Below are 24,101 nucleotides of genomic sequence, written 5' to 3' on the forward strand. Positions count from 1 at the left end.
GCACCACCATGCCCAGCTAATTTTTGTATTTTTAGTAGAGACGGGGTTTCATCATATTGGCCAGGCTGGTCTTGAACTCTTGACCTTGTGATCTGCCCACCTCGGCCTCCCAAAGTGCTGGGATTACAGGCATGAGCCACCATGCCCAGCCTTTGTATCTGTCTTGAAGACCAAGAGCCCTTCATTTAGAACTTTCACAGAAGGAAAGCAAAAAATTCTTTTGTTTCTATGTTATACAAGTCTTTTCTTTTTGGTCTGGTTGTCAATAGTACTTCTCTGGATCTGCCTCCTGTATTCAAGTGATTCTCCTGTCTCAGCCTCCTGAGAAGCTGGAACTACAGGGGTGTGCCACCACACCCAGCTAAGACAAGAACTCACCTTTTTGTCTTCTTTATGCATAAGCAGATTCCCTTGGTATCTATAGCCGTCAAAGCTTTATGTATTTCCATATTTAGGGACATAAGGATTTTTAGGAAAGCAGTGTGTTGGAAAACACAGCACCTGAGATGTTCATGGAAATCCTTGTTGTGACTTCAGAGTGCAGATCTAGAGCAGCCCTCTGTTTGTCTGCCCTGGGCCATCCCCTATTTCAAGCAGTCCTTTGTCCAGGAAGTTTAGGTAGCAGCTCAGGCAGCAGGTGAGCTCTGGAGAGTGCAGGTTCGGGTTCTTTGAGCCCAGGGGCATAACTCTGAGTTGAAGTGACTCCTCCTGGCTGTTGCTTTGAATTCAGAAGAGCTGCCCTTTCACCAGCAAAGTGGTCACGCAAAAGATGCTTCAATGTGTGCAAGATCAGGCCTGCAGCCCCCAGCCTGTGTCTACAGGCCTCCGAGTCATTATTATTACTGTTTCCCTCCCTGGGGTTATTGATTTCATCACTGTTTAGTGAAGGAGATCTAAAGCTTTTAAGCCAGAAATTAAAGAGGTAATGGAAATTGGCATGCCACTGGAAAATGAATTTGCAAACGAGAATTCAATGTTCTAAAAAAACTCCCATAAAAATAAAACCAAAACCCAGAAGTGAATGCTCCTGTGACTGCATTTTTATACAAATGTGCATGGGTTTGTTCTCCTTTAGAGTGTGGCTGTATATATTATGGAATAATGAGATTTTGATGGTGTCTGGTTCCTACAATTGCTCTTATTACTTATCACAATACAATGTATTCATTTATATAACTAATATTTACTTAGTACCTATCATGAAGCAGGTGCTGTGTTTGGCTCTAACGATTAAAAAAATAATAAAAATTGCAAGATGCCTCCACCCTGTCCTCAAGGAGCTTGAGGTTCAGTATTAATTATATCGCTAGCTAATTCTGGCATAGTGCTTACTGTGGACAGGAACTGCTCTAAATGCTTTATGTGTAGTAACTCATTTAAATTTTACAGTGATCCTGTGAAGTGGGGTAAGCAACAGAGGAACAGAGAAGTTAAATAACTTGCCCAAGCTGAAGTGAGGTGGAACTGTGATCCAGCCAAGGCAGTCTGGCTCTAGAATCCATGCTTTTCAGCCATGATGCTCTACTCTAGTGGATAGTTACAGCCCAGTAACTGTTGTTTACTAGATTGGTTCTAGAAGACAAGGAAGCACTCAGGTCCTTAGTCACAGAGCAGGAGTCTCTGACTCAACCTATGGGACCCCCAAAAGGACCTTCATTCACCTGTGAGTCAACCGTAGAGAGTCATGATTACCTCCTGGTTGTCCTTTAGAGTGACAGGGCTTTGCGTCTTAACATAAGGTGTTGAGGCTGGGTCACCCTTTTCCATCTAAAACCAATGTCCATGGGTTATCATTCAGGTCTGCAATTAAGAGTAGCTTATCACTTTATATTGAGAACGTTTATTTTTCCTTCCTTCTCTATGGAAATGGGCAGAAGAGATGAAAAGCCTGGTGGTGCAGCTTAACTTTCCTGAGTAAGTGAGTGTTTAACCTTTTGTTTTTTTAAAAATGGAGATGAGACATACAAATTATGACTTCTCTATGTTGTCCTTTTTTTTTTTTTAGTTGGAATAAGGTGACATGACAGATGAGCTTTAGAAAAATGTTTAGAAGGTGAACAGAGAACTATCCATGGAAGATAGAAGGCTAGAGTTAAAAGAGAGGACTTTTAACCAGTCTCAGCTCTGACACTTCCTAACTACTATAACCATGGACAAGTTACTTCTGTTTTCTGCAGTCTCACTTGTGAAATGGGACTAGTAATAGAATCGATGATTACAAGGTTTTGTGAGGACTAAATAGGATAATAAGGCAGAGTCTGGCACATTGCAAGTGCTGGCAGCTATGATTAATTTTAGGAGTATTCTAGAACTTTCCCTGAAGTTTCTAGCATTGTCTCCACTTCCTTGTTTCTCCCCTTATCAAACTATGCTCACGGGAGATTTGGTGACTCATTCTTAAGGAGGCACAGAAAATGATTTTTTTTTTTTTTTGGCACAGAATCTTGTTCTGTAAAGGGCAGTCTTGCTCTGTGGAGGCTGGAGTACAGTAGCACGATCATGGCTTACTGCAGCCTCTGCCTCTTGGGCTCAAATGATCCTCCCAGCTGAGCCTCCTGAGTGGCTAGGACTATAGGCATGCACCACCATACCTGTCTAATTTTTGTATTTTTTGTAGAGGTGGGATTTTGCCATGTTGCCCAGGTTGGCCTTGAACTCCTGGGTTCAAGCAATCCTCCTGTCTCAGCCTCCCAAAGTATGGGGATTACTGGCGTGAGCTACCATGCCCAGCTGGAAATGAAATCTTAACTTGTGATTAATATTGATCACTCAAAAGCAACAAAGAGCCCTAAGTAAATAGCTGCAATAAAAACAAGATAGCAGAAGCCTCTCTTTTTCATGATGTTATTAATCATCTAAATATTAAATTTCAGGCTCTGTTCAATGCAATGACAATGGAAGGAACAGTAACCTTCCATGTAGTGCACAGTGTAATGAATCAGAATTCCTGTAGCTGCTTTTGTAGTCCAGTACAGTTTTTTTAAAATAGAAATTGGATAGACCCATTTTTAATGGGAATGATCTCAAGTGCAGAGAGAGCAAGGCATATATCAAACACTCTTCTCAGGACCAGGGCAATTTTTCAACATCGGCTGGCAAATTTGTTATTCAGCCTGTAGAGCGTAAGTCCAAACTGAGATGAAAGAGTGACAGCTTGTTGTTCTGAAAGTTTATTGATCATATCAAAGTATACACATCTATCCCTAATTCCTTAGTGGACTTGATACTTTCCTCGTCGTCTAAAATTTATCTTATTTCATCCTTCCATATAGTCAAAGAGAGACAGAGGAAATGCATTCTCTATCATAAGGCACAATTTGGAAGATACAAGAGTGCCCCCAAATATGGCCTGGTCTCATAAGATAATATTTAGATAGATTAGTCATTAGTGAATACCCAAGGTGCTAATGAATTGAGTCTCAGAAATCCCCGTTGTAAGGGATTAACTTGTGGTAGCAAGGAAAGCTAGCGTGTCTAAGACCATACCGCCATGAGCAAGCATGCTGGCCCATCCTGGGTTTCTCTCTCCTCTTCTCCAAACAGATTCTCCACTTGCCCTGTCCTTTCTGCCAGTGGCCTTCACTTTAGATTTATAACCAGGCTGTAAAGTTCTGATGAAAACTTGCTGCCTAGCTCCCTGAGGACCTGAGGAAAGGCTAATATTTGCACATAACTGGGTACTTAGGGCAGTAGGAAAATACACGGCATTGTAATATCCACCACAGCACTGAAGGTGCCTCTTTCTTTACCTTTTTATGGTCTGGTCTGCTTTTTATGAGGGACTCTGAGGTGGTGTGGCAGTTAGGAAGGCCACTTTGCCATATTGGCTGTCTGTCTGGGTGGGAGGTAAAGGCACACGTGCGTCAGCCTGCATTCTCTTCCCTTCGTCTTATTGCAGATAGTTGGGTGTCCCAGGCTGGGCATGAGCCAGCCTGCCCTTCCCAGAGTGGGGAAGCTGTGTGTCTGAGATAGAGAAAGAAAAGAACTCGAGGTAGAGAGAAGCACCTTTGCAGAGTTCAGGATGGTGAACTTCATGTTGACAATTCTAAGAGCATTGTTTGCTAGCTTTGCAGCACACCAGATGTGTACTGTACACACAACACTTTACCGCTCTCAGTGTCATGAGTCCCTTGGGGGCAGCAATGTTGCCCACTGTACTAGGTCCTCACCAGGGCTGAGTTAATCTGTACTCTAGGAAGTGCTCCGAAAGGGTTCCTATTACTAATACTCCTGAATAAGAAATGACAAGGCACAGTGCCTGAAGTCTTATGTTCATTTTTAAACAACTCTGACAACAGCCTTGCATGGAAGGTATTAGTCCCTCATTTTATAGATGAGGAAACCGAGGTTCAGAGAAGCTGAACAACTTGCAAGGCTGAAGGGTTACCGCTTTATCCAAGAACTTTCCCTGTTGCAAGAGTAATGTATGAGGTGCTTCCACCATCTCCCTTTCTGTACTGAATCCAAGACATCTCTGAATCAGCCACAAAAGTGCCTCGCTGGGAGTGGCCCCAGAAATCCTCTCTGAGACCCTCCCATGGTTGTTTGAAATATCGTGAACTCACCTTGCCCTTGGAAGATTCACTTCTGTGGCTGTGGAATATTTATATGTGAAATACTTCTGAAGCAGGTGAAAGAAAAAGTAATTGTGGCAAGCAAATTAAATATTGCCTTTCCACTTCAAACCCGAGGCTCTTCCGCCACAAATGTGTGAGGAGGTGGAGAGATGTTGCTGCCCTGCTGCTGGGGTTTTGAATCCTTAGGGACATTTTTGAGTAGTAATGAATGTGGTCTGCCAATTGCCTTTCTCACAGGGGTTGTGGCTTTCCTCCCAACTGCTAATGGCTGAAATAGGCTTACTTTTTTTTTTTTTCCTGAGACGGAGTCTCGCTCTGTCCCCCAGGCTGGAGTGCAGTGGCGCGATCTGGGCTCACCGCAAGCTCCGCCTCCCGGGTTCACGCCATTCTCCTGCCTCAGCCTCTCCGAGTAGCTGGGACTACAGGCACCCACCACCATCCTGGCTAACACGGTGAAACCCCGTCTCTACTAAAAATAGGCTCACTTTTAATACACTTTAGAAACCACTTTCCACACTCATGCCCTCACCCTGCCTCAATCCCTGGCTAAATCTCCAATTCATAATCCCTTTGCTGACTGTGCCGTTCAGGGAGTAGGGACGTTGTGGACGCAGCCACCATCGTACCCTCAGATGAAGTCCTTTCTCCAGAGACAAACGGTCTGTTAGTAAAATGGCCATACATCCTGGGTTGCACCTGTCCCGTGATCCCAGCTTAGCTATTAACAGAGCTACTTTTTTATTTGCCAATTCCCTGCTTTGGACAATAGGTCAACTGGTCACCCAGCTATTAGCGTCCATGCATAGGGCACGAATCTGTTGTATTCTTCAGCCAATCTGAGACAAGCCGAGAGATTACTGCTGCACCTTTGTTTGTCTTTCTTTTTGGTGGCACATAAGGAGACAGAAACAGATGATCTCACCGAGTGCACAGATCATAGGAGAAAAGCCACAGACAGTTAGTGGTCCCCTGCGGGTCATCATTCATCCCATTGCAGCACTAACGCTCATGATGGTATCACACGCTGTCTGGAGCAGTGATTCATGTAGCTGGCCTTGCCTGATGGGAGGAAACTGGTGGGGAAAACGTGGTAGGGTGTCCTGTGAGGGGTCCAGTTACCTCCTCCTCCTCTCTTTCTAAGCGCATCAACTACAGACCCGCCTCACTTTGTGAGAGGTTGCAGTTTCTCTCTTCTGCCTGTCAGGTAGTCCTAATGCATGGTGTGGAGGAGGGAGGACAAGGGAGAAAGAGGGGCACAGAATCTTTTAGATCTTGCCCTCTTTCAAGTCAGCTCGCCACCTCTTTTTAAAAGAAGCAAATCATTATTATTTTGTTGTTGTTGAGTTGCTTTTGTGTTTGTCTAATTTTAGAAAGAAGTAAAATGTTTTCCTCTCACACCTCTGGGAAGATAATATATCTAAATTTATTAGTTTAGTTTGTTCATTTATTTATTGTTGACTTAAAACATTCACTCCCAGGCCATTTACTGGGTAGCTGAGTGGTTGCTGGAAATGCCAGCTTAGAGGCTATAAAGGAAATTCAAGGAGGAATGGAATTAAAATGTAAAGTAATGCCCTCTTAGCTACAGTATCCCCTCATATCTAATTATCTGTCTACCTCTATTGAATTATCTATCTGGGTGAATTTTTTGATCCTCATAAGATCTCTCTGAACTTGATAATGGTTGAACTTGTAAGTGAACAGATGATGCTCACTGAGTCTGAAATTATTGAATAACATTGGTTGAACCTCTACCCTGTAACATCTTTTGAGCTAAACTGTTCCTAGCTCAGTTGTGCCATTTCATCATCTGTGTGCTCATATGTTCCTAATGGGCTGCCCTCCATTCACTTCTGCAGGCTGAATGCAGAGAAAAATCTTTTTTTTTTTTGAGACGGAGTCTCGCTCTGTCGCCCAGGCAGGAGTGCAGTAGCGCGATGTCGGCTCGTTGCAAGCTCCGCCTCCCAGGTTCACGCCATTCTCCTGCCTCAGCCTTCAGAGTAGCTGGGACTACAGCGCCCGCCACCGCGCCCGGCTAATATTTTTGTATTTTTAGTAGAGACGGGGTTTCACCATGTTAAGCAGGATGGCCTCGAACTCCTGACCTTGTGATCCACCTGCCTCGGCCTCCCAAAGTGCTGGGATTACAGGCATAAGCCACCGTACCCGGCCGAGAAAAATCTTAAAAGCAAATGCATTTAATTTGAAAATGTTTTACTGGAGCTCAAACAAGATCATTAGAACATACTTCAAAAATTAATAAAAATTAGAACTATAAACTCAATTAGAATTATTATTATTGAGTTAAAAATGATGTTGCCAATTCAAATGGTAACAGTCAGTTATAACCTGAGTTTGCTGATTCATTTGAATTCTGGTTGTTTGCCAGAGTTTTTCGGAGCCATACGATCCAGATAGAAAATCAAACCTCATGCTCAGCATTGGGGCTTTCTGAAGCCTTGTCAGAAATTTGGTGACTCGTGGGAGAGCTTATTTTTCTCTTTTTCATTGAGTCTTGCTCTCGAGGAGTTAGTTCAGATCATCAGTGGCCCTACTTTGCCCATAACAAGCCTTATGTATAATTTCCACAAAACTGCTTCCCCAAGGCATTTAGGTGCATTGCCCATTTTACTGAAGATTTGGCAGGGAGAGAGGAATTGACATCACAGATAGAACCCAGCTGAAATTGGATACTAGATGGAGTTGCTCTTCAAAGACCTGGGCATTGCTGCTACGGAGCCTGAATTTCCCACCTGTCAGTTGACACCCCTTTTTGTCGCTTTATTTCTTCTTGTCCTCCTTTTTGAGGGCTTTTCCCTTTTCTCTGATCCCTCCCTCTTAGGGTATAAAAATCAACCTTTTCCCACTTTAATTAATTTATTCTTTAATTTTATTTTAACATAGAGCGACTCATCTCTAATCAGCTTCAACAGCCAAATGAAGTTTGGTGTCTCCATTTGCATGTTCAAGGAAGTAGTCTAATTAGAAATGATCCCTTGTAAGGTCTCTTCTGCCTAAATTCTGGGACAATGGCTGTCCTCCTGCCTCAACGGTCTGGAGGTGAAGATGGGAGTAGGGGAGGCGGCATGCATTCTAGGTACCAAAGGTAGAGGAAAGGCAAAACCATCTGCTTTGGGCCAGACAGGGTTGAATCCTGGCCTCTTCATTTCCTGGCTGGGTGACCTAGGACAAGTTAATTAAGTTTCCTGAGCCTGTTTCCCCATCTCTAAGGTGGGGGATAATACCACTTTCTTGCAAGTTATGGAAAGGATAGAATGGAATCACACACAAGTTGTAGAAAGGATAAAACAGAATGACGCTTCTAATGCACCTGGCGAAAGGCAGACACTTAACAACTGTTAGTTCCCTTTTCCTTTCAACTGATAAACACTTTCCTTGAGGGTTACAAAGGTAAACATTAAATATTTATAAATTGCATAATTCAAGAAAAATGAAACTTGAAAATGATTCTTCAGATTTTTTGATGAAACAAATCATCGTCCCCGTTGTCTTTCGTGCAAATCTGTATTTTTGCTTGCAGTGCTGGGTTTGCTTATGACATTTATGTGCAGTTCTCAGCACTGTGAGACTTGAGTGAGCCTAACTTCTCTTCACAGCTTGATAGGAGTTGTAAATATTAGGTCCTGATGGTATGATTTGAGGCAACCTAAGTGACTGAAGCCTAGAGCCCTCCCTGCGGTATTATTTCCAAGTGGGCTCATCAGAGCTGAATAGATAATGAAGATATAAACACTGGTGAAGGCTTTGTGGCTTGGTCTGTTGGTACTCATACGGCACAGTGAAAATGAAGATGCTACCAGTGGAAAGGACTCACCATCTGTCTCCCCTCTAGAGCAGAGCAGAACATACCTCCGATGATTGTGTGGCCATTGTCAATTAGGCTGATTTATGCAAAGACAGTCTGTACACATCCCATGCAGCCAGATTTTAAATTCTAGGGTGCCAGGGTTTGCTAGAAACAGTGGCCAGCTGTGGCCTTGCATAATATTCCATGTTCTCTTAGAGGCAGAAAAGAATAGACTCACGACTTGACAGAAGGTGCTTTTTCCCCCTGTATCATCCTGTCAATTGTCTATGAGTCTGCCAAATCTAGCTCGCAGCCTATTTTTGTACAACCCCTGAGCTGAAAATGGTTTTTGCATATTTAAAAGATTATTTTAAAAAAGAAAAATATACAACAGAGACCATACGTGGCCCACCAGGGCTAAAATATTTACTATCTGACCCTTTATGGAAAAAGTTGTTGATCCCTGGTTCGGAGTGTTTGAAATAACTCAGATGAAAGAAGGCAAAATGTAATGATGATTGACTTTTCCAGTTGTAATCTGATTTGTGACAACCACTATATGCCTGTTTTAACAAAGCTTGATGGGCATTACTTAGGATAAATGTAATTACGTTTCAATATTTGTGTCTTGCTCTCCCTACATAGGGTTATTCCAGGTTTGCCCAAGGAACAGTGTCTGTTTGTTGTTCTAGAAGTAGCTCCTGTGTCTGTCACCTCCTCTCCAAGGCTTCCACCTGTCGCTTTTTTATCCCAGTTCACCCGTGTGAACAGCAGATGTTTCGGCTGCCATGACAGCACGTCCTACCTTTTTCCCTGGCTTGAAAGAAGATGGCAGGGGCCAGCTCAGGAAGAACTGCTACGGAGTTTTTTAACCTTCTCCTGCTTGTGATGAGGCTAGGGAGGGATTTTTAGCAGTATCTTTAATTGTTGCTGAAGTATGAACTCGGGGAAGGGGGCAACTGTGAAGCAGTGATGCACAGACTAAGTCTCCTGGAAGAAGCAGGGCTTGAATTAGACCTAGAAGGATGGGCACTGTTTGTGGGAGGGCACAGGTATGTAAGTACAGGGAACATGTCATGGAGTATCCTGCCCAGAGTGGGGAATTTATAGCAGTGTGAGATGAAAATGGGTCATCATTGTGGTCAGTTTGTTGGAAATTTTAAGGTGTGTGGAATTCCAATTCAGTTATCATCAGGGAGTCATTGTAGCTTATTTCTAAAAAGGGCGATGTGTGTGTGGTGTGGGGGTGGGGGAGAGTGGAATGACAATCATGAAATTGGCTACTGTTTGGTAAACCCTAAAACTGGTAGCCAGACATTGGGCTAAGGGTGTTACTTGGACCATCTCATTTAGTCCTCACAACAACCCTGTGGGGAAGGTATTATCTCTAGTTTGCAGATGAGGAAACTAGGCTTAGAGAGGTTCAAACAACTTGACCAAAGTTCTGAAGTTAATAATGGCCACAGCCAGGATGGCTCTTAACTCCTGCCCTGTGGAAACAAGCTCAACGTAAAACATTCTTACAAGACAGAAAAGAGTGAAAAGGCAACCAAAATCCTGCCTTGTGGAAATGCCCACTTTGGGTGAACATTCTTCTAGACATTTTTTTTTTGTGTGTGTGTATATGCACAGCAACTTGTATGCAGTTTGCATAATCTGGGCCACCCCATGCCTGCAAGCTTTCTATAAATGTCACCATATTCTATATCCTAGCGTTTCCCCCCTACTTAACACTAATTTTCTAATTTTCACAACTGGGTGCATAGTATTTTGCTTTGGGATGGTACCCTCATCCACTTAACCAGTTCTCTCGAGATCACTGCAGGTTCTTGAGCAGGGGAATAATGTATTGGAACCTTTTTTTAAAAAAAAAAAAAAAAACTTTTAAACTGAGTCTTACGCTTTTTCCCTTTTTTTGCAGCATGCCCTTGATGCTGACAATGCGGGAGTCAGTCCAATAGGAAACTCTTCCAACAACAGCAGCCACTGGGACCTCGGCAGTGCCTTTTTCTTTGCTGGAACTGTCATTACCACCATAGGTACCCATTTGTTTGCTAATATCTCTTCCTCTGCAGGTCATCTTGAGTAAGGGCGCTTAGTCAGTGTTTTGTCCTCATAGCATACACTATAGTTTGAGGTTCAGAGGAGGCTTATGAAACACTGTCATTTAAATTAATGCAGTCATTGTGGTGGCTTTCAACAAAAGCCAAAGCAGAATGAAGTATCTCTTTTTCCAGAATGAAAGGCTAGCAAACCTAATGAAAAGGTTAGAATGGAAAATATGAGTTGGTCGGTTGAACTCGGATTACTCATTTGAGCTCAACTTCCATTTTAAAAATTGTACTTCTTATTAAAGTTATATAGTAAAGAACCAAACTGTTCTACAAAGTTTGTTATAAAAAACAGTAACATTCTGACCCTCTCACCTTTTCTTACCTTCCCAGAGACTGTCGCTTTCATCTGTTTTGATTGTTGATTTTAATGTTCATCCCCATGTCTTTAAACATCATGCTTGTACTACTTCTGGAATTTTCAGTTTTGGGGATTTTTTTTGACTTTCCATTGTGGAAGATGAGGAGTTAGTTCCTTCTTCCTGCCTGCCCCATCACAGAAGGGCTCTTTTCCTATCCTCCTGTCTTCCCAATATTTAATTAGATAGAAGTGAAACATCTGCATGATTTTGACTAGATAAATGCTTTCTGTAGCTGATCATAGAGTGAACTGTGATGACCTCTTTCCTGTATCAGTCTTTGTCTTATTTTGTGTGTGTGTGTCTTTTTTTTCTGACACTTGGTGAGTTTCGTATTTTTGTCTTGGGGTTAACTTTATTTATTTATTTATATATTTTATTTTATTTTATTTTATTTTATTTTTTGAGATGGAGTTTCACTCTTATCACCCAGGCTGGAGTGCAGTGGTGCGATCTCGGCTCACTGCAACCTCCGCCTCCTGGGTTCAAGCGATTCTCTTGCCTCACCCTCCCTAGTCGCTGGGATTACAGGCGCCCACCACCATGCCTGGCTAATTTTTGTATTTTTAGTAGAGATGGGGTTTCACCACATTGGCCAGGCTAGTCTCGAACTCCTGACCTCAGGTGATCTGCCCGCCTCAGCCTCCCAAAGTGTTGGGATTACAGGCGTGAGCCACCGCACCTGGCCTAGGGGTTAACTTTATAAGTATAATGGCATGTAATAATCTTAGTGTTCTATTCGTTAACCAGCATGTATTCGATCCCTATAACGGGTGATGATATCTCTTTTCTCTCTTTTTCCAACAGAAAGTTTTGGTGGACATCATCTTTTAAATGATTAAATTTGCTTATGTTTCTCTTACATGATTTGCCAGCTTTAAAAGATAATTCCTGGCACTCAGCTATTACATATAAGGCAGTCAGTGAACTTAGCATCTCAACTTCTTCTCCCTCTTCCACTATCCACTCTTATTCATGGTATCATTCTATATAAGTTGTAGCTCACTTTACTGTGCTTTACTTTATTGTGCTTTGAAGATGTTGAGCTTTTTTTTTTAAAACAAATTTAAGGTGTATGGCAATCCCACACTGAACAAGTCTATTTGTGCCATTTTTCCAACGTCATGTGCTCCACTCTGTGTCTCTGTCACATTGTGGTAATTTTCACAATAGTTTCAACCTTTTTCATTTTTGATTATATCTGTTAAGGAGATCTGTGGTCAGTGGTCTTTGATGTGACAATTGTCATTGTTTTGGGGTGCCACAAACCATGCCCTTTGAAGATGGTGAACTTAATCAATAAATGCTGTGTGTTCTGACTGTTCCACCAGCCAGCCATTCAGGCATCCCAGATCCCTGAGGCACAATGGTACTGAAATTTGGCCAATTAATAACCCTGCAGTGGCCTCTCATGTTCAAGTGAAAGGAAGAGTCAGTCGCATGTCTCTCATTTTAAATGTAAATCTAGAAATAATTAAGCTTGGTGAGGAAGGCATATTGAACTCTAAAATAGGCCAACAGCGAAGTCTCTTCTGCCAAACAGTTAGCAATGTTGTGAGTGCAAAGGAAATTTTGTGTTCTTTTTTTGAGTCAGGATCTCTCTGTGTCACCCACGCAGGAGTGCAGTGGTGCGATCATGGTTCACTGCAGCCTTATTCCTGGGCTCAAGGGATCCTCCCACCTCAGCTCCCTAAGTAGCTCAGACTACTAGTGTGCATCACCATTCCTGGCTAATTTTTTAAACATTTTGTTCTAGAGATGGGGTTTCACTATGTTGCCCAGGCTGGTCTTGAACTCCTGGGCTCAAGTGATCCACCCACCTTGGCCTCCCAAAGTGCTGGAATTACAGGCATGAGCCACTGTTCCTGGCCAGAAAATTTTCCTGAAATAAATTAAAAGTGATACTCCAATGAGTGAGCACATGAATGATAACAAAGTGAACCAGCCTTATTGCTGATATGGAGAAAATTGTAGTGGTCTGGATAGAAGATCAAACCAGCCACAACATTCCCTGAAGCCAAAATCTAATTCAGAGCAAGTGGGCTCTTTTCAGTTCTGTGAAGGCTAAGAGAGGTAAGGAGGTTTCAGAAGAAAAGTTTGAAGCTAGCAGAGGTTGGTTTATGACATTTAAGGGAAGAAGGCCTTTTGATAACATAAAAGTGCAGGTTAAAGTGGCAAGTGCTAATGGAGAAGCTACAGCAAGTTATCCAGAAGGTCTAGCTAAGAAAGTGGCTACACTAAACAACAGATTTTCATTATAGACAAAACAGCCTTATATTACAAGATGCCATGTAGGACTTTCATAGTTACAGAAGTCAATGCCTAGCTTCAAAGCTTCAAATGATAGGCTGACTCTCTTGTTAGCAGCTATGCAACTGGTGACTTTATGTTGAATCCAGTGCTCATTTACCATCCAGAAAATCCTAAGGCCCTTAAGAATTATGCTAAATCTATTCTGCTTGCCTTCTATAAACGGAACTTCAAAGCCTGGATGACAGCACATCTGTTTACAGCATGGTTTACTGAAGAGTTTAACCTCACTGTTGAGATCTACTGCTCAGAAAAAAGATTCCTTTCAAAATAGTACTGTTCACTGACAATGCACCTAGTCACCCAAGAGCTCTGATGGAAAAGTGCAGGGAAATAAATGTTGTTTTCGTGCTTGCTAACACCACATCCATTCTTCAGCCCATGGATGGAGTAATTTTGACTTTGAACTCTTATTATTTAAGAAATACATTTCATAAAGCTATAGCTGCCATACATAATGATTCCTCTGATGGCTCTGAGCAAAGTAAATTGAACATCTTCTGGAAAGGAGTCATCATAGTAGATGCCATTGAGAACATTTGTGATGAATTGGAAGAGGTCAAAATATCAACATTAACAAGAGTTTGGAATAAGTTGATTCCAAGGTTCATGGATGACTTTGAGAGGTTCAAGACTTCACTAGAGGAGGCCACTGCTGATGTGTTGGAATTAAAAGTGGAGCTTGAAGATGTGACTGAAATGCTGCATCTCATGATAAAACTTGAATGAATTAGGAGCTTCTTCTTATGGATGAGCAAAGAAAGTGATTTCTTGAGATGGAATCTGCTTCTGCCTGGTAAAGATGCTGTGAACATTGTTGAAAGGACAACAGAGAATTTAGAATATTATATCAACTTAGTTGATAAAGCAGTGGCAGGGTTTGAGAAGATTGATTCCACTTTGAAAAAAGTTCTACTGTAGGTAAAATGCTATCAAACAGCATTGCATGTTACAGAGAAATGGTGAAAGGAAGAGTAAATGGATGTGGCCAACTTCTTTGTTGTCTTATTTCAAGAAATTTTCATAGCCACCCCAGCCTTCAACAATCACCACCCTGAGCAGTCAGTAGTCATCAACATCAAAGGAAGACCCTCCGCCAGCAAAAACATTATGACTTGTTGAAAGCTCAGATTATTGTTAGAATTTTTGGCAATAAAGTATTTTCAAGTTAAGGCATATATATTGCTTTTTAGACCTAATGCTATTTTACACTTAATAGACTGTAGTAGAGTGTAAACGTAACTGTTATATGCACTAGGAAACAAAAAAGAAATTGTGTGACTCATTTTATTGTGGTGGTCTGAAGCCTAACTCACCATGTCTCTGAGGTATGCCTGTATAACCTCAGGGTATGTAATTTACATTTTAATTTGTTACCCTGATACTTGCATTTGTTTTAGTCATAGCTCTATAGTTAGATATCATTAATGTTCATCTCTAGTCCTTTTGCTGTGGTTTATCTCATGATCACTTACTTGGCTGAAAGTGATCTTCAAGTAGTTGCCTTAAGAATGGCTCAGGGGAGCAATATTCCGAGAGATCTTGCATTGTTCACAGTTGTAGCTTAACATTTGAAGGATAGTTGAAACAAAATGAAATCCATTTTGTTGACTCACATTTTCTTTTTCTTCTTTTTTGAGACTGGGTCTTGCTCTGTTGTCCAGGCTGGAGTGCAGTGGTACGAACATAGCTCACTGCAGTCTCCAACTCCTGGGCCCAAGTGATCTTTCGGCTTCAGCCTCCTGAGTAGCTGGGACTATGGGTGCATACCACCAGGGCTAGCTAATTTTTAAAACATTTGGTAGAAGCCAGGTCTTGCTGTGTTGCCCAGACTGGTCTCAGACTCCTGGCCTCAAAGGATCCTCCTGCCTTGGCCTCCCAGAGTGCTAGGATTACATGTGTGAGCCACCACGCCCGGCTTCACATTTTCTTTTTAACTGGTCTCACAGTTGTTGCTCTTCTGTTTCCCAGTTTTTATGCAGCTGTGGGGAAAACCTGATGCCAGCCTTTTTTTCCCCTGCTTTTATAGGTGACTTTATCTTTTTGTTCAGTGACTTAAAATATTATTTCTCTATCTTTCATCTGATAACATTACTAGGTTTTGACTCTTTTATTGCATTAAAGTTTTCTTGATTGACATCTTTAAACATTTTCTTTGCTGTGTGGTTTTGGTTTTGTTCTTTGGGAGATTACAGCTATACATATATTGTAACTTCTTTACTCATCTTCTATGTCTCTCATTTCTCTTCTACTTTTTAACTCTTAAAATTTAGTTTTCATTTTGTTAATTTTATTCTCCCTATTCCTTTTGTTTGTATGTTTTCCACAATACCTATGCTGCCATGAGCTCCTTCCAATTTTATTTTTTGTTTTTGTGATCAGTAGGGAATTTTTTCCTTTTCCTGTTACTTTCCTGAATTTCATAGCTCACATTTCATCTTCACTTGTTGTTCCATTTTTCCACTGATTTCTTGAATTTCTACTTTTTGGCTTCTCTGTGAAGATTCTTAGAGACGATTATTTCATACTTGGTCACAACTTTTGTCTGATTTTGGAAACATTTTTCTAGTGAGCCTCTTTCCATCCATTGGTAAATTCTGCTACTCTTTTCACATTTTTTTCTTATGGAAGTTTTATATTTATGCTGGGTCAACTTTTTAAAATACCTGGCCCCAAGCAAACTGAATATTCCTGGACCATCTTTCTGCCAAATGATTTCATGGAGTTGGGGAGAGGAGAGCAGGGTGAGTCAGGGTAACACCTTCCAGATAGCACATCCTAACTCTCTTCATTTCTGTGACAGAGTGTTTCCTGCAAATAGGGTCCATCTGTATTATTTCTGTCCTACCTGCCTGTTTTCTGAATGAGATCAAGTTCAGGGTGGCTTCTGCTGCTCTCCCTCTTTATCCTATATTTCATGCTTGATAAAAACAGGGACATCTCTTTTGAAGTTCAGAGTGAGACCCTCACCTTTATACTTGGATATTTTCTGATACTTCCTGAAATTTACCACTTTAGGGCCCTGTCATCATTTTCCGAGCTACTTCTCTTTATTTTTTGTTCATATGGCTTCTGTCCAATCTCCACTTCTTTTGGTAGTTCTTATACATATTCTGGAATCTCTGGATTATATCCTTCTTCCAGCTCTGCTGAAAATGAGTTTGAGGGTTTTCTGCCCACATACAATTGTGAAGTAGTGCTGCAATAAAAATCTTCATTCAGAAGCAGGAGAGACACCCAGCAGTCACTGGTTCACAGCAATGATGGACAGGCATTGAGAGGCTCCCCCGCCCTCCTGGTGGGGGAAATTCCTTCATTAAAACTTGCTTATACTCTCTAGGAGGAACTCCCAGCCTTATTGCTCTCTGAGGCCCAGCTATGCCTTTTGAGAGGTTCTTTCCTCTGAGGCACAGTTTTGACAATCTACTTCCTACAGGCACAAATTTCAGAGGCTAACGATTGGTTTAGAGGCACAGGTTTTTGCTTTTGTTTTAAGATCTAGCCTTCAGGACCTAGGTTGTTTCTAGGTGAAATCCAGAAAGTTATATGCAACAAGAACATTTTGGATGAAGGAAAATTGCCATTCTTATTTAGAAAGGCTCTTAATCTGATTATGTGACATGCTAGGTTTACACTTGCAAATCTGCAAATATATTGATGTTAGCTATTAAAAGTATTCAAGATGCCCATGACACCAGTGGGTCTGGGGCTTAGAAGCCTTTTCTGGCACTCTAGGCCAGGTTAGGTCAGCTTAATCCACAGACTCACAGCATCCAACAAAGGAAGCTGGGTGGCCTGACACCATTTGTTATAAGGGCAAAAAGTGTTAGAAACCTGAACAACACCAGAGGGCATTGCTGTAGTGGATCCAAGAAGACCAATGTCAGGTTCCATTGTGTTCAGCAGATTGTTAACCTGGGAAAAAGTGTCGTGCATTGTAGGAGAATCTATTGTACACCAATTAAAATTGAGAAAGTCTGGGCCACTTCAAGAAGTACGTTTTGGAAAATGCTGTCTGGTACCCAGTATTGGATTCATGAGACATTAGTGTATATTGAAGGAAACTCCTAATTTTCTTGTTTCATGACGTGAGAGATCATGAATGATCTGTCTGCTGCATTGAAAAACACTATAGCTACATTGGAAGGCACATTAATGGTATTTATTGTGTTAGCTTGTTAGGAATCCAGGAACTTGGTTTATTGAACAACTATATTTATTGATCCACATAATATTATGTGACTGAGGAATGGTGGCTCCATCTGCCTAATGAAGAACGTTTGATATGCAACAGTTTTTGCCCTTTTTTGTGTGTGTGCTTACACTGGAATCTTTGAGTTTGAGCAAATGGCTCTTAGCCCTTGGATTCTGTTGCCCGGCTTCCATTCACTTGCTCACCCATGTCCTCATTGTCATATCCTCAGTGGTTCCCTTCCCCACACTTTGTGCCCAAGCCTCAGGTGAACAATCACCTTGTCTAGACTAAGAAATCCAGTGCTTGGCCACAATTATTAGTTCAAAGATGGACATATGATCTGGATTAGGGGCTTTTGCTGGAGCTTTGGAGGAAATGACCTCTCTTTTTTACTAAAGGTAAATCTGGAAAGGGACAGGCCTAAGGCACTGCCAGTCATTTTTTTTCCCCTTGGGTTGTTCTGCCTAGAATTCATCAAACACTAAAGAAGCAGAGTGAAAAAGAGGAGTGGTGAATGGGATCTCACTTACATCATTTGAGCTCTGGATGGAGCTACCCAGGAAGTGTTAAGAAATGAATGTTAAACCTCCTTCTATTTACTGAGGTCAATATATTTTCTTTCGTTGTTTAAGCGAGAGTGCATTGAGCTTTCTATTACCTGCAACTGAGAACATCCCAGTACACACTTTGGGTCAGAGCTCATGCAGGGCCAGTGAATATCCTCTGACCTCCACAGCTAGTGACTGAGCCTGCTGGCTGCTGCAGCTGCCATCTGCCATCATCTTTGAGCCACTGACTCTTGATTTAAAGTCTTAGGCAGAGCCATCCTATTTGTTCATGTGCACACATCCTGGCTGCCTAGGAGGCTGTTTCCTCTGTGGTGGGAGGCAGGACACTGTGTCATACCAATTATGCACAGGAAGGGGGTCTTTCCCAAAAATTAGAAGGAAGGTGGATGCTGAACAGGAAACTACTGCAAAACAAATGTGCAACGAAACCAAAAGTAAAATGCAAAGTCCACTTCAGTATCATGGTACAGTGTTAATACTAGAGATAGGGTCCTTGTTCTATTTAATTTAGAAAACACAATTTTCTGTCTCACTCTTTCTTTCTTTTAATTGAAAAATAATGCATTGTAAGTTGAACACCATTTAGCTGGCTAAATTTTAACTCCGGAGTGGAGGATCTTTATAGAGTCATACAGTTAGAGAATTCCAAAGAAACCCTTAATACAATGTAAGTAAGAATAATGAGGTGCAGAAATAATTGTTTTTCCAATTACTTAGTGGTAAATTCATTTGTTGCATGTGGTCGGAAGGTTTATAAGAAAACTCAGAGCCCAGCAATTCTTCCAGTTCTTCCCGAGCAATTTTCCACTAGTTAGGAGTCCGGAAAGAGGAACCATGAGAGCTCAGGAGCTGTGTTTTCATTAATTGTGAAATACACAAATATTGGCCTGTTTCCTTGCGATCATAAAATTTGCAACATAATATTGCAGACATTTTTGCATATTACTAAAGTTCTTTGAAAAGCATATTCTTTGATCGTTTCTATTGGATCCACTATTCACACTATAATAACATATTCCTGGGAGCTTAAGCTGTTTCTATTTTAGTAATAGTGTAACACCATGGTGTTACGTTGTGAAGTGTGGTCTTCATCTCTGGTTGTTTCCTTGGAAAGATTACCAAGGATTTGCTCTGTCAAAGGAAATGAAAGGCTTGCCAAATTTCTTTCCAGAAAGACTCTCATGAGCAGCTTAAGGTTATGTACTTTTCAGACGTAAAAAATGTGTTTATTAGGTAGAATGTCTATAGACACACTTTGGGAATAATAGAATCTTTTCTGAAAAGCAGCGCTACTCCTTAGTATCAGAGGTCCCTTTTATCTGAGGATATCAAAGCACTTCTTTTTGAAGAAGGTTTTTCTTGTGCTGAGATATATGGAAAGATTTACAAGTGTATAGCAACAGAATACCTTCAGGCACTTCTCCAGACCAGTAGCCACGGCAGAAGGAAGAGCAGACTCTGCTCAGTCAATGACAGGGATGCACTGCACCCTAGTCCCTTTCTCAGTAACTAATTCAATGTGAGAAAGTCCCACCTGCCTTTGATTATTGGCTCAGCTGGTGGGTCCCCCGTAACTAGCTTTTCTATGCTGGATGAATGATGCTCACTTCTATGTGCAGATGCTTTTTCACAAGCTGTCATTTGTAGAAGGACAGCGAGTGATCAGGTTCTTACCAATACCTGTGAAATGCAATTAGATTTTAGTCTGTGAGGCATTTTCAGATTGAGCCACCTGACTCTACCCACATCAGAGAGACAGCCTCTGGTCAGGACCCAGGTGGTAGCCAGTCACTGCATCACTAGCCTGGCAGTCTCATTTAAGGGTTGTCCCTATCAAGCTATCAAGGCACCTGTTGGTACTTACCCAGCACTTGGATTGGATGTTTATTTTTTATTTTTATTTTTATTTTTCAGAGAAGGGGTATTGCTTTGTTGCCTGGGCTGGAGTGCAGTGGTATGATCATAGTTTACTGTAACCTCAAACTCCTAGCTCAAACGGTCCTCGCACCTCAGCCAACCAAGTAGCTGGGACTATAGTTGTGCACCACCATGCTAGGCTAATTAAAAATTTTTTTTTTTTTGTAGAGACAAGGGCTCACAATATTGTTCAGGCTGGTCTCAAATTCCTGGCCTCAAGTGATCTTCCCACCCTGGCCTCCCAAAGTGCTGAGATTATGAGTGTGAGCCCCACTTGATTTAGATGGGATGTTTAACCCGTGGCTTTGGAAAGAGCAATCGCCGTGGCTAACATTTACTGAATTCTTACTAGTTAACATGCATTGTGCTCCACATGCGTTATCTCATTTAATCCTGCATAACCACACGAGGTGGATACTGTTATTAGCCTCATTTTATCTGTGAGAAGACTGAGGCCCAGAGAAGTTAAATAACTTGCCCAATATTTCATAGTTAGTCAGCAATGGAGTCCAGCTAGATTCACCAGGACCAGCTACATAATTAGTGGCACCCACTACAAATTGAAGTGGGGTCCCTTGCTAAAACATCAAAATGGTAAGCTTAGAGCATTAAACCAAGCACAGGACCCATCTAAGTGTGGGCCCCATGTGACTGCACAGGGCGCACGTCCATAAAGCAGCCCTGCCTGCACAGACAGACTGGTGACCATAATAAGAAAGCACACTCTCAACTAAACAAGTAGGGCTGCACAACACACAGTTGGGCCAAGATTTGACTTTGGCATGTAAACAGCAAATGGAAGCCTTTGTGTGCACTCCTCAGGCACAAGTCCTCTTTAAATGCCAGCTTTCTCTTCCTGAAAAACATGGAACTCTTTTCTAGCCAGAGGTGAACAGATCTGAGCTCATCCTGGTGCTGTGCATTCATTACAGCCTCCCCTTGGCTGTTTGCCCTTGTGGAGCTGGTTGTCTTCTGTTGAAAGTCACCACCTGGTGCTGTGGGTGCTATGGGAGAACAGTGAAGTTTCTGGAGGGAAAATAGGAATCAACCGCCTGTTTTCTCCTGGGACTGAGTTTTTCCTGGAGACATATTGCTCAGAAACAATTCCTTCCCATAGTAAAGCCCAAGGCAAACTGGGTGCTTAGTTTGCATCATATTTCACAGGTATTTAATCTTCACATGTAACTGTTGCTTTGCATGTAACTCGTTTAATCTTTAATAGCTATAGGTAGGCACTTTAATAGCCTTGTCTTTTAGATGAAGAAAGTGAGGGAGAGAGATTAAGAATGTGCCTATGACCTGAGAGTTGGTAAATAGAAGAATCAGAACAGAAATCTGGGTAGTCTCTAGTTCTAGAGCCTGTAGACAACTGTCACACCTTACTTCAAAGTTCTACCCAAGCATTCTAGAAGGATGAGCAGTCAGACAGGCGGGGTGTAACCAGATCCCCACATCCAGAAATGTGATCTTCCCATTGCCTCAGAGCAAAGCTCCAAAGTGTAAGTGCTGGAATTTTCCCAGAGTGACAGTGTGGAGGGTCAAACAGTCTCTCCTTATAGTTCACCAAAGGCATGGAGCACAAATACACTCACACACGCACCAATGCATGAGATACAGCATCACTCAAGAATGATGACTTTCTGTCCACTGGGCAGTGTGTCACCAAAGAAAGATGGCTGTGAATATATTTAAAGGCTTGTTTGAGTATTGCATCACTCATGTTCTTACCTAAGAACTTAGCTTTAATATTATTTTTGTGTTCTAGTCAACAAAACACTGAACAAATAAAGAACCAACTGTGATAATAATAAAAATAATAATACTTTGCATTGGTACAGTACTTTACAGTCCATTGATATTTTTCCCCCCTGTATTTTCCTTGAGTACCTCTGACACTAGGATTTGTAGAGGTTAAGTGGGTCTAAGAAGAACCAGGTAGTGTGAGGTGGAATTGGATCCGGATCTTTCATCTCCTCACTTCTCCTTGATGCTCCATGGTAAGCCACAGTGCCTTACCCAGGAGGTGGGTGGGGGTGATCATCTCTGAAAGCTGGAGAAAGGGGGTGTAGCACTTGTCAGGTTTAATGAGATGCCTAGTCATCCAGTTCCAAGCCTCCATTTGTTTGCCTAGTTCTGCAATAAATTTTTTTCTGAGACACTTGGACAACCTATATTCCCCAAAGTTAGACTATTGTGAGACGGTCAAGCTGGGGTCTTCAGTATTTTCACAAGTTACTTGGATGTTTCCAAGAGTCACCATAAACCTGCATAAAGTGAAACTGTAGAGGCTCATTTATTTCCTTTTTAATAGGGCTAGCTTAATGTCAGCTCGACCATTCTAGAGGGGAATGTTTGGAAAAATGATTTTGTCCAAGTTCCTGAAAGTACCTGAAAAAAAAGTTCTGAGAGCTTTTTTGCATATTTAAATCAAAATCCTGGTGAGTAAAAGAATACAAGATGAGGAAGCCTAGCCTGAACACTCATTTTAGAAATGGAAACTGTAATTTAGATTATTATAAGAGGTTTGAATGATTTAGAACAGAAGATTGCAAAGGAAAGTGTCCAGGTGACTCATTCCTGAAGGCAGAAGACAGCCATGAGTTCTGCAGGCCTGTGGGTGGTTGAATGATAGACTAACTATCAACGTTTTTTTATCATGTTGCATTCCCAACCTGTCAATAACCATGGACCCAATAACTCACTCATTGAATGGATTCAGAAACAGGCCCCACATGAGTTACCCAGATTTGGGAGAATGGTTAGAGTACTGTCTAGATACTTTTTAACATACGATTGTAATATCAATTGGCACAAAAGTGAATATTAATTAATTTAGACTTTCATCTCCATATAAAGTGTGCTAATGCTGTAGGCCTTTTTCTTCCAGCAATACTTTCTTTAGCCTCATCCATATAGGGTAAGCCCAGTACTCATTGTACATAAGTTACTTATGTAATTGCAGTACTTTTAAGAATGCAGATGTGGGTATTTTCTTTTTTTTTTTTTTTTTGAGACGGAGTCTCGCTCTGTCGCCCAGGCTGGAGTGCAGTGGCGCGATCTCGGCTCACTGCAAGCTCCGCCTCCCGGGTTCGCACCATTCTCCTGCCTCAGCCTCTCCGAGTAGCTGGGACTACAGGTGCCCGCCACCACGCCCGGCTAGTTTTTTGTATTGTTAGTAGAGACGGGGTTTCACCGTGGTCTCGATCTCCTGACCTCGTGATCCGCCCGCCTCGGCCTCCCAAAGTGCTGGGATTACAAGCGTGAGCCACCGCGCCCGGCAAGATGTGGGTATTTTCAAAGCACTATTTGAAATACATGTTAGTAGACCTGACTATAAAAAGATTCTCTTGTATTCAAACATCCATCAAATAAACTTTTAGCACCTTATTACCCTTAATGCAAGAGGTGGTTTGGAGGAGAGGTAGGACTCAGAGATGATGTGGAGTTCCCAGTAAAGAGAAAAAAAGAACCAGATGGGGCTAAACTTCACTGGCAGTGGGGAGAGACAGCACAAAGCCTTCCCTTCCCTATTCTTTCCTGTTTTCAGACTTCCCAGAGTAGGGCTGTACAATTCATGAGTCCTTTCTAAGTTTGTACTAGACCACATTTCCTCTTTAATATGGAGTACCCATCACCTTTGAAGACAGCCACAGTCTGTCCAGGTGGAGCCCATGGGTAAGACTGTGAAAAAGAAGCTCTTGTCAAATCTAAAAAGTGCAATGGTGATTCCTTCCCACACATTCAGATCTCGGTAAACTAGACATGCCCATGATGCTTGGTGTTTCAGAAAAAGGTGGTATCACTTTTTGTCAGAAAAGAAAATGAAAGTTCTGAGTGACCATGAATTTCCTAAAATGTGTTAATATCCAAGAAATCTTAAAACCTTTTATAAGGGGAGAAGGAAGAGAAGCAATGGAACAATGTTGCGAATTGTATAGGGCCTTTGAAATGAAATGCTACTCCCTAAAGCTCATAAGGTGGGGGAATGTACAAACTTTTAAAAAAGTCTCTGAGTTCTTTGGTCAGTATGCTAATTTCTCTGCCACTCTCCCTCTTTTTAATATTTCTCACCAGGGTATGGGAATATTGCTCCGAGCACTGAAGGAGGCAAAATCTTTTGTATTTTATATGCCATCTTTGGAATTCCACTCTTTGGTTTCTTATTGGCTGGAATTGGAGACCAACTTGGAACCATCTTTGGGAAAAGCATTGCGAGAGTGGAGAAGGTCTTTCGAGTGAGTACTGCGTCATATTT

At 41.8% G+C, this 24,101-nt stretch overlaps 1 protein-coding gene across 2 annotated transcripts in view; it reads left to right on the forward strand.

The window, feature by feature from the left end:
• The window catches only part of KCNK10 (potassium two pore domain channel subfamily K member 10), a 148,389-nt gene that overhangs the window by 78,592 nt on the left and 45,696 nt on the right, over window positions 1-24,101 (forward strand). For both annotated transcript variants that reach the window (XM_032179905.2, XM_032179903.2), the window contains exons 3-4: window positions 10,307-10,424; window positions 23,921-24,081. In XM_032179905.2, coding sequence (XP_032035796.1) covers window positions 10,307-10,424; window positions 23,921-24,081 — 279 coding nt within the window. The remainder of the gene's footprint in view (window positions 1-10,306; window positions 10,425-23,920; window positions 24,082-24,101) is intronic.

The sequence above is a fragment of the Hylobates moloch genome, unplaced genomic scaffold (genome assembly GCF_009828535.3).
Source record: "Hylobates moloch isolate HMO894 unplaced genomic scaffold, HMol_V3 SCAFFOLD_16, whole genome shotgun sequence".
Taxonomy (NCBI): domain Eukaryota; kingdom Metazoa; phylum Chordata; class Mammalia; order Primates; family Hylobatidae; genus Hylobates; species Hylobates moloch.